General features: G+C 47.2%; 1 protein-coding gene across 1 annotated transcript in view; it reads left to right on the forward strand.

Annotated features, from left to right (window-relative positions):
* rnf19a (ring finger protein 19A, RBR E3 ubiquitin protein ligase) overlaps window positions 1-7318 on the forward strand; it is a 62734-nt gene extending 55416 nt beyond the window's left edge. Inside the window, 3 exon segments of the mRNA XM_065020094.1 lie at window positions 5706-5846; window positions 6048-6523; window positions 6526-7318. Of these exon segments, the coding sequence (XP_064876166.1) occupies window positions 5706-5846; window positions 6048-6523; window positions 6526-6812 (904 nt within the window). The 3' untranslated portion in view covers window positions 6813-7318.
* Window positions 7319-11740: the final 4422 nt, after the last annotated feature.

Consider the following 11740-nt stretch of genomic DNA (forward strand, 5'->3'; position numbering starts at 1 on the left):
GAGTTAGCGGTTGAAATCCAGGGACATGGAGAGAAAAATTGGTCCGGTATGTTCCATTCCGAGCCGCGCTGCGCTGTACAAAACTGGCGATAGATTTTCGAGCTAAAGGATAGCTGATGACCACAAACCGTGGTTAGCTGAATACTAACGATTTGCCAGTAAAGAAGCTAACTAGCTTCTGGATTAGCTCCTGGCTAGCTTCTGGCTAGCTTCTTGGAGGATTACAGATTTGAGGTAAAAAATACTTTTTTTATAAATATAAATTGGTGAGGCGTGTTGCAGGAGAGTTTTGAAAACGAGTTTATGGAAAATTAAAAAAATATATATATAAAAAGGTATGTGAAAAGTTGTAAATATATATATATATACGGGACACAACAAGACGAGGACAAAAGACGTCTGAACTGCTATGCCATCTTGGAATATATGATGAATCCGGTGATGTGGTAGAGAGAAGCAGTCCGATATGCTCTGGGTTGATATCGCACTGTGCAGACTGGCTGGTGTTTTCCGAGCTAAGGCTGGCTGATGACGGGGTAAAAAGGAGAGGACTGCTAGCCATGGCTAATAAAAACTAGGTGCTAGTTAGCTGGCTAGAGGACCGCTAGCCATGGCTAATAAAGACTAGGTGCTAGTTAGCTGGCTAGAGGACCGCTAGCCATGGCTAATAAAGACTAGGTGCTAGTTAGCTGGCTAGAGGACCGCTAGCCATGGCTAATAAAGACAAGGTGCTAGTTAGCTGGCTAGAGGACCGCTAGCCATGGCTAATAAAGACAAGGTTCTAGTTAGCTGGCTAGAGGACCGCTAGCCATGGCTAATAAAGACTAGGTGCTAGTTAGCTGGCTAGAGGACCGCTAGCCATGGCTAATAAAGACAAGGTTCTAGTTAGCTGGCTAGAGGACCGCTAGCCATGGCTAATAAAGACTAGGTTCTAGTTAGCTGGCTAGCACCTGATGGAAGTTCCCGTTATAAGGAATGAAAATAGCAGATCCGTACCACATTGGGTGAGGAAAGTTTAATTAGTTCGTAGATAGAAAGTGAGATTAAGATGTATACGAGAAAGACCGGCTATTTACACAGGTTAAGACAGACAAACACACACGTCCTACTGCAGCGCCGTCTTGGATTTGTTTAAATGTAAAGTTCTGGAATGGCCTCGTGAAAGACTTAAACCCGATTTTGAGATGTTGTGGCAGGACCTGAAACGAGCAGTTTATGCTCGAAAACCAACATGTTGCTGATTTACAGCAGTTCTGCATAGAAGAGTGGGCCATAATTCCTCCAATGATGTGAGAGATTGATCAACAACTACAGGAAGTGTTTGGTTGGAGTCAGTGCAGCTAAAGGTGGACTGATCAACAACTACAGGAAGTGTTTGGTTGGAGTCAGTGCAGCTAAAGGAGGCACAACCAGTTAGTGAGAGTAAGGGGACAAATACTTTTTCACACAGGAGCGCTGGTGTTGCATATCTTTATTTATAAAATAAATGTAATGCGTATTCAAATGTTGTGCCATCTATCTGTTCCTACTCCTCCCCACAACACTATACATCTCTGTTCCTACTCCTCCCCACAACACTATACATCTCTGTTCCTACTCCTCCCCACAACACTATACATCTCTGTCCTTCCTCCCCACAACACTATACATCTCTGTCCTTCCTCCCCACAACACTATACATCTCTGTCCTTCCTCCCCACAACACTATACATCTCTGTCCTTCCTCCCCACAACACTATACATCTCTGTCCTTCCTCCCCACAACATTATCTCTGTCCTTCCTCCCCACAACACTATCTCTGTTCTTCCTCCCCACAACACTATACATCTCTGTTCTTCCTCCCCACAACACTATACATCTCTGTCCTTCCTCCCCACAACACTATACATCTCTGTTCTTCCTCCCCACAACACTATACATCTCTGTCCTTCCTCCCCACAACACTATACATCTCTGTTCTTCCTCCCCACAACACTATCTCTGTTCTTCCTCCTCACAACACTATACATCTCTGTCCTTCCTCCCCACAACACTATACATCTCTGTCCTTCCTCCCCACAACACTATACATCTCTGTTCTTCCTCCCCACAACACTATCTCTGTCCTTCCTCCTCACAACACTATACATCTCTGTCCTTCCTCCCCACAACACTATATATCTCTGTTCTTCCTCCCCACAACACTATCTCTGTCCTTCCTCCTCACAACACTATACATCTCTGTTCTTCCTCCCCACAACACTATACATCTGTTCCTACTCCTCCCCACAACACTATACATCTCTGTTCCTACTCCTCCCCACAACACTATACATCTCTGTCCTTCCTCCCCACAACACTATACATCTCTGTTCTTCCTCCCCACAACACTATCTCTGCTCTTCCTCCCCACAACACTATCTCTGTTCTTCCTCCCCACAACACTATCTCTGTTCTTCCTCCCCACAACACTATCTCTGTTCTTCCTCCCCACAACACTATCTCTGCTCTTCCTCCCCACAACACTATCTCTGTTCTTCCTCCCCACAACACTATCTCTGTTCTTCCTCCCCACAACACTATCTCTGTTCTTCCTCCCCACAACACTATCTCTGCTCTTCCTCCCCACAACACTATACATCTCTGTTCTTCCTCCCCACAACACTATACATCTCTGTCCTTCCTCCCCACAACACTATACATCTCTGTTCTTCCTCCCCACAACACTATACATCTCTGTCCTTCCTCCCCACAACACTATCTCTGTTCTTCCTCCTCACAACACTATCTCTGTTCTTCCTCCTCACAACACTATCTCTGTTCTTCCTCCTCACAACACTATCTCTGTTCTTCCTCCTCACAACACTATCTCTGTTCTTCCTCCTCACAACACTATACATCTCTGTTCTTCCTCCTCACAACACTATCTCTGTTCTTCCTCCTCACAACACTATCTCTGTTCTTCCTCCCCACAACACTATACATCTCTGTTCTTCCTCCCCACAACACTATACATCTCTGTCCTTCCTCCTCACAACACTATACATCTCTGTCCTTCCTCCCCACAACACTATACATCTCTGTTCTTCATCCCCACAACACTATCTCTGTTCTTCCTCCTCACAACACTATACATCTCTGTCCTTCCTCCCCACAACACTATACATCTCTGTCCTTCCTCCCCACAACACTATACATCTCTGTTCTTCCTCCCCACAACACTATCTCTGTCCTTCCTCCTCACAACACTATACATCTCTGTCCTTCCTCCCCACAACACTATACATCTCTGTTCTTCCTCCCCACAACACTATACATCTCTGTCCTTCCTCCCCACAACACTATCTCTGTCCTTCCTCCTCACAACACTATACATCTCTGTTCTTCCTCCCCACAACACTATACATCTCTGTTCCTACTCCTCCCCACAACACTATACATCTCTGTCCTTCCTCCCCACAACACTATACATCTCTGTTCTTCCTCCACACAACACTATCTCTGCTCTTCCTCCCCACAACACTATCTCTGTTCTTCCTCCCCACAACACTATCTCTGTTCTTCCTCCCCACAACACTATCTCTGTTCTTCCTCCCCACAACACTATCTCTGCTCTTCCTCCCCACAACACTATCTCTGTTCTTCCTCCCCACAACACTATCTCTGCTCTTCCTCCCCACAACACTATACATCTCTGTTCTTCCTCCCCACAACACTATACATCTCTGTCCTTCCTCCCCACAACACTATACATCTCTGTTCTTCCTCCCCACAACACTATACATCTCTGTCCTTCCTCCCCACAACACTATCTCTGTTCTTCCTCCTCACAACACTATACATCTCTGTTCTTCCTCCTCACAACACTATACATCTCTGTTCTTCCTCCTCACAACACTATCTCTGTTCTTCCTCCTCACAACACTATCTCTGTTCTTCCTCCTCACAACACTATCTCTGTTCTTCCTCCTCACAACACTATCTCTGTTCTTCCTCCTCACAACACTATACATCTCTGTTCTTCCTCCTCACAACACTATCTCTGTTCTTCCTCCCCACAACACTATCTCTGTTCTTCCTCCCCACAACACTATACATCTCTGTCCTTCCTCCTCACAACACTATACATCTCTGTTCTTCCTCCCCACAACACTATACATCTCTGTTCTTCCTCCCCACAACACTATACATCTCTGTCCTTCCTCCTCACAACACTATACATCTCTGTTCTTCCTCCCCACAACACTATACATCTCTGTCCTTCCTCCTCACAACACTATACATCTCTGTTCTTCCTCCCCACAACACTATCTCTGTCCTTCCTCCCCACAACACTATACATCTCTGTCCTTCCTCCCCACAACACTATACATCTCTGTTCTTCCTCCTCACAACACTATACATCTCTGTTCTTCCTCCCCACAACACTATACATCTCTGTTCTTCCTCCCCACAACACTATCTCTGTTCTTCCTCCCCACAACACTATACATCTCTGTTCTTCCTCCCCACAACACTATACATCTCTGTTCTTCCTCCCCACAACACTATACATCTCTGTTCTTCCTCCCCACAACACTATACATCTCTGTTCTTCCTCCCCACAACACTATCTCTGTTCTTCCTCCCCACAACACTATACATCTCTGTCCTTCCTCCCCACAACACTATCTCTGTTCTTCCTCCTCACAACACTATACATCTCTGTCCTTCCTCCCCACAACACTATACATCTCTGTTCTTCCTCCCCACAACACTATACATCTCTGTCCTTCCTCCTCACAACACTATACATCTCTGTTCTTCCTCCCCACAACACTATACATCTCTGTCCTTCCTCCTCACAACACTATACATCTCTGTTCTTCCTCCCCACAACACTATCTCTGTCCTTCCTCCCCACAACACTATACATCTCTGTCCTTCCTCCCCACAACACTATACATCTCTGTTCTTCCTCCCCACAACACTATACATCTCTGTTCTTCCTCCCCACAACACTATACATCTCTGTTCTTCCTCCCCACAACACTATCTCTGTTCTTCCTCCTCACAACACTATACATCTCTGTTCTTCCTCCCCACAACACTATACATCTCTGTTCTTCCTCCCCACAACACTATACATCTCTGTTCTTCCTCCCCACAACACTATCTCTGTTCTTCCTCCTCACAACACTATACATCTCTGTTCTTCCTCCCCACAACACTATACATCTCTGTCCTTCCTCCTCACAACACTATACATCTCTGTTCTTCCTCCCCACAACACTATACATCTCTGTTCTTCCTCCCCACAACACTATCTCTGTTCTTCCTCCCCACAACACTATACATCTCTGTCCTTCCTCCCCACAACACTATACATCTCTGTTCTTCCTCCTCACAACACTATCTCTGTTCCTACTCCTCCCCACAACACTATCTCTGTTCTTACTCCTCCCCACAACACTATCTCTGTTCTTACTCCTCCCCACAACACTATCTCTGTTCTTACTCCTCCCCACAACACTATCTCTGTTCCTACTCCTCCCCACAACACTATCTCTGTTCCTACTCCTCCTCACAACACTATCTCTGTTCTTACTCCTCCTCACAACACTATCTCTGTTCTTACTCCTCCTCACAACACTATCTCTGTTCTTACTCCTCCCCACAACACTATCTCTGTCCTTCCTGCTCACAACACTGTATATCTCTGATGTTTATCTCCTTCTCTACCTAGGTTGGAGGTCCAGGCTGACGTTCAGAAGGAGCAGGGTAGTCTGAGTGGGGAGTCTGCAAATGTCAGCTTGGGGACCATCAGTGACAACACTAGCACCAAAGCAATGGCTGGATCCATTCTCAACTACATGCCTCTGGACAGGTCAGCACCCTCCGCAGCACTGGTTCAGTTCTGGTAGTTGACATTGTTGTCGTCTTCACCACTAGATGGTTTTTGCACAGTCACCAAATACTACTGTCCCTATATGATCACCAATCACCAACCTGTTAGCATGTCTTGTTGTCACGGTTACAGAGAACCGTCGGGAGGTGGTGTTAACATGTCTTGTTGTCATGGTTACAGAGAGGGTAATCTGGAGGTGGACATGGAGGGGAAGCAGGAGAAGAAACTACATCACCATAGCAACAGCAGCAGCCTGGACGACGCCAGCGGCGAGGGGAGAGGGGTTGGAGTGTGTCCCTCCGGCTGCCCTCATGAGTCTCGCTCCTCCAAATGGGTGAAGGACCCCTCTTCCTCGGGGGGCAAGAAGAGCAAGGGCAAGCTGAGGACTAAGAAGACCAGCGGAGGAACTAAGATCCAGGAGACCCGTGAGGACATGGATGCTCAGCTCCTAGAACAGCGCAGCACTAACTCCTCAGAGTTCGACTCCCTCAGCGGCTCCCTGCCCTCCGTAGCAGACTCCCACTGCAGCCACTTATCAGAGTTCAGCTGCTCTGATCCGGAGACCTCCAGACCTCCTCCTCTCACCCCCTGCTGCATTGACCTCCACCCCCAGCGCCCCCTCACCTCCCTGGGAACAGACCTGGTCACCGTCACCCCCTGCCGGAGGTGGAGAACGACCATCTGGAGAACTGTCCCGTTGCATCCTCCTCCTCCTCACCTTCTTCCGCGGCCCCCGTCTACACAGAAGGAGGGGTAGGAGGAGGTATGCTCCTCTACATCGCCGAGGAGAGCTTAGGGCTGATGAGGACGACGCAGGAGGAGCTGGACTCCATGGCGGTGGAGGAGGTCCTGAAGGAGACCAATAACAACATGTTGGACGGAGGTGTCGTATCCCAGCAGCCTTCCAGCCCTGTGAGGAGTGGCTGCATTCAGACTGAGATATAAGCTCTCCTGGCTGGTTGACTGACTGACTGGCTGGCTGGTTGACTGACTGGCTGGCTGGCTGACTGGCTGGCTGACTCCAGGGCTACTACTACAGACTGACCTAATGTTTATGCCATCTTTTTTCACAGCTAGCCTGAAATCCACTTCTGTCTCTGAGTGGGCAAGCTCGTTTTACGGAAGAGTAGAGAGAAAGACAGGACAGAGTAGAGAGAAAGACAGGACAGAGTAGAGAGACAGACAGGACAGCAGAGGAGGAGAGGTGTTTTATCCATGTCTGCTAATATGGAAGATAAAATCATGTGATGGTTGAGGGTAGACTGGGTGGTGGTACAGGTGGAGGAATAAGGTAGACTGGGTGGTGATACAGGTGGAGGGATAAGGTAGACTGGGTGGTGATACAGGTGGAGGGATAAGGTAGACTGGGTGGTGGTACAGGTGGAGGAATAAGGTAGACTGGGTGGTGATACAGGTGGAGGAATAAGGTAGACTGGGTGGTGATACAGGTGGAGGAATAAGGTAGACTGGGTGGTGGTACAGGTGGAGGAATAAGGTAGACTGGGTGGTGATACAGGTGGAGGAATAAGGTAGACTGGGTGGTGATACAGGTGGAGGAATAAGGTAGACTGGGTGGAGGAATAAGGTAGACTGGGTGGTGATACAGGTGGAGGGATAAGGTAGACTGGGTGGTGATACAGGTGGAGGGATAAGGTAGACTGGGTGGTGGTACAGGTGGAGGAATAAGGTAGACTGGGTGGTGGTACAGGTGGAGGAATAAGGTAGACTGGGTGGTGATACAGGTGGAGGAATAAGGTAGACTGGGTGGTGGTACAGGTGGAGGAATAAGGTAGACTGGGTGGTGATACAGGTGGAGGAATAAGGTAGACTGGGTGGAGGAATAAGGTAGACTGGGTGGTGATACAGGTGGAGGGATAAGGTAGACTGGGTGGTGGTACAGGTGGAGGGATAAGGTAGACTGGGTGGTGATACAGGTGGAGGAATAAGGTAGACTGGGTGGTGATACAGGTGGAGGGATAAGGTAGACTGGGTGGTGGTACAGGTGGAGGAATAAGGTAGACTGGGTGGTGGTACAGGTGGAGGAATAAGGTAGACTGGGTGGTGATACAGGTGGAGGAATAAGGTAGACTGGGTGGAGGAATAAGGTAGACTGGGTGGTGATACGGGTGGAGGGATAAGGTAGACTGGGTGGTGGTACAGGTGGAGGGATAAGGTAGACTGGGTGGTGATACAGGTGGAGGAATAAGGTAGACTGGGTGGTGATACAGGTGGAGGAATAAGGTAGACTGGGTGGTGGTACAGGTAGAGGAATAAGGTAGACTGGGTGGTGATACAGGTGGAGGGATAAGGTAGACTGGGTGGTGGTACAGGTGGAGGGATAAGGTAGACTGGGTGGTGATACAGGTGGAGGAATAAGGTAGACTGGGTGGTGATACAGGTGGAGGAATAAGGTAGACTGGGTGGTGGTACAGGTGGAGGAATAAGGTAGACTGGGTGGAGGAATAAGGTAGACTGGGTGGAGGAATAAGGTAGACTGGGTGGTGATACAGGTGGAGGAATAGGGTAGACTGGGTGGTGATACAGGTGGAGGAATAAGGTAGACTGGGTGGAGGAATAAGGTAGACTGGGTGGTGATACAGGTGGAGGAATAAGGTAGACTGGGTGGTGATACAGGTGGAGGAATAAGGTAGACTGGGTGGAGGAATAAGGTAGACTGGGTAGTGATACAGGTGGAGGAATAAGGTAGACTGGGTGGTGATACAGGTGGAGGAATAAGGTAGACTGGGTGGAGGAATAAGGTAGACTGGGTAGTGATACAGGTGGAGGAATAAGGTAGACAGGCTATAGAGAGGGAGAAAGCTCTCCTACTGGTTTAAGGGTTTTATTCATATAGAAGAGACGTTGGCAGTCTGGATGGGAAGTCTTGATTAAATCTCATGTCCGGAGTGTTTTTGGTCGGTGGTAACATTTAGATGGACCAAGGCCCATGGAAAGTTCCAGTTAAATGTACGAGGACGAGGTGTATCAGTGGGGTGATGATGTAGCAGTGTTCTATACTAGCCTTCACATGGGGGACAGATTCTCCAGAAGGCCACACGACTGTCCATCCAGGAAGCTCCTATGGATCCGACTCAAAACGAACCCCGTCTCAGGTGGCATCATATTCACCGTGTACTGCGTTACTAGATGAGTAGGGTTCCATTTGAGACAGACTTCTATGTCTGTGGTGAGAAGAGCCAGCCAGCCAGTCAGTCAGTCGCATCACACCACAGCGTAAAGGATTGTCAAGCTTCAGTTATAATATAAACCGGTCAAAGAAAAGGTCAAACTGACCTAAGAGGGACCAGTCAATAAGTCATTTTTATTTTTTCCATGATTCTATAAAAAAAAAAATGAATATTACTTTTAAGATGTTGATGAATATTGTTCTGTAGTTTTAGTATTTTCCATGTTGAGCCCTGTGGGGTAAGATCCTGTGTTTGGGGAGGCCAGTGGGGGTTGGGGTGAGCAGAGGGAAGGAAGGAGGAGTCAACTAATTTAACCCTTTTGTCTTCTTCTTAAACAACACAGATTTTAACTGTCAGGATTGGATTTCCAATATAAGTAAATATTCCAGAAAGAATCAGGCCTCAGAGTTGAGCTGGCCCATCATCAGTAGGAGGACAACAGCGGTCGTTTGGTATAAAGGGAGCGATAAGAGGTTGACTCTCTTTTCATTCTGTTATAGATCTACATCACTTCTAATTAAAAGGCTATGGTGATTTAAAGCCTGAGTTCATGATCTGTGCTGTCTTCAACTCGTAGGTCATTATCACCCGTTGGAGGGGACAAGCCAGGCCTAACGGTGATGCATTCAGGTCGTTTCAAACACCTCTCCATTGGAACCATGCAAATGAGGATTTTTCTACCTATGTTGCCTTTTTGAAAAAGCTGCTTGTCTGTTTGCACCTCATCCTGTCTCTTCAATAGATACAGGACTGTGTCCCCATTCCCTGTGTAGTGCACTACTATGGGCCCTGATCACTATATAGGGAATAGGGTGCCATCTGGGACGCAACCAAAGAAATTGAGAGAAAAGCAGAATGTCTAAGTGTTGTTATCGCTACAGATCCTATCTAACCATCCCGTCATTGTGTTTAGCAAGTCAAGAGATGCTAACCATCCCGTCATTGTGTTTAGCAAGTCAAGAGATGCTAACCATCCCGTCATTGTGTTTAGCAAGTCAAGAGATGCTAACCATCCAGTCATTGTGTTTAGCAAGTCAAGAGATGCTAACCATCCCGTCATTGTGTTTAGCAAGTCAAGATGCTAACCATCCCATCATCATTGTGTTTAACAAGTCAAGAGATGCTAATGGACACACCAATCTGGTAACCACCTAGCCTACCAAAGACAGAACAGGCTACTGTGGTTGAACCCTCACTCCTGAGGACCCCTGATGAGGGGTGTAGTGTTGCTCTGCAGAGCAGACCGAGTCGGTGTCCAATGGAGCCCTATTCCCTATATAGTGTAGCATTTAAGACAACCTTCTGCCAAGCGGTCCATGATCTGATTTAATGAGTAACATTCACCTATAGCTTAGTGTTTATTTGAAGGATTTGGGGGGGGAAACGCTTCAGCTGTACAGTTCCCTTCCACTTCTTCACTGTAACAAAGGTCTTGTCTTGGGTGCAGTCAACACTGTGACAACAGTCTTGGGTGCAGTCAACACTGTGACAACAGTCTTGGGTGCAGTCAACACTGTGACAACCGTCTTGGGTGCAGTCAACACTGTGACAACAGTCTTGGGTGCAGTCAACACTGTGACAACCGTCTTGGGTGCAGTCAACACTGTGACAACCGTCTTGGGTGCAGTCAACACTGTGACAACAGTCTTGGGTGCAGTCAACACTGTGACAACCGTCTTGGGTGCAGTCAACACTGTGACAACCGTCTTGGGTGCAGTCAAGTGGTTCAAAGGCTATGGTTTCATCAAGAATGAGACGTCTTCGGGGGGGGTATTTTTTGGCGTGTTAGTACATGTTCAAACGAAACGATTCATCTTTGAACACGGAAAGCGTTAGGGCTACGTACCTGTGATTCTCAGAGTGCATGAATGTGTACTCTAAACCAGGGATATTCAACTCTGACCCTACGAGGTCTGTAGCCTGCTGGTTTCCTGTTCGATCTGATCATTCATTGCACCCACCTGGTGTCCCAGGTCTAAACCAGTTCCTGATTAGAGGGGAACTGGTTTAGGGGGGCTGGCTTGTCAGTCCAGAGTTAAATTCTCTAAACCTAAAGGTTGACCCTAAACTGTTCATTTTTCTACTATTGTGGTGCTGTGTAACTATCAGTCTGGATTGATAATATGATACTTTGAAGATTAGTGCCAGGCCTCATGTAGAGAGGAGTTTATGCTATTTCTAGTGCTAGAGGCATCACTACAGACCCTGGTTCAGTGGTCTAAGGCACTGCATCTCAGTGCTAGAGGCGTCACTACAGACCCTGGTTCAGTGGTCTAAGGCACTGCATCTCAGTGCTAGAGGCGTCACTACAGACCCTGGTTCAGTGGTCTAAGGCACTGCATCTCAGTGCTAGAGGCGTCACTACAGACCCTAGTTCAATTCCAGGCTGTATCACAACTGCCCGTGATTAGGAGTTCCATAGGGCGGCGCACAATTGGCCCAGCGTTGTCCAGGTTAGGGTTTGGCCGTCATTGTAAATAAGAATTTGTTCATAACTGACTTGCCTAATTAAATAAAAACTGTACACTTATGTTACAATTATATCTGAAAAATCTAACTGTTTATTTTTTTGCATGACTGACGTTAGAGGATGTCTTCATTGATTATAGGTTTTCTGTCAGTTTAGTTGGGTAATCTACAGTAACATCATAACTCTTCTAAGGGTGATTTTAAACACGTCTCTTG

Source organism: Oncorhynchus nerka, linkage group LG7 (assembly GCF_034236695.1).
Source record: "Oncorhynchus nerka isolate Pitt River linkage group LG7, Oner_Uvic_2.0, whole genome shotgun sequence".
Taxonomy (NCBI): Eukaryota; Metazoa; Chordata; class Actinopteri; order Salmoniformes; family Salmonidae; genus Oncorhynchus; species Oncorhynchus nerka.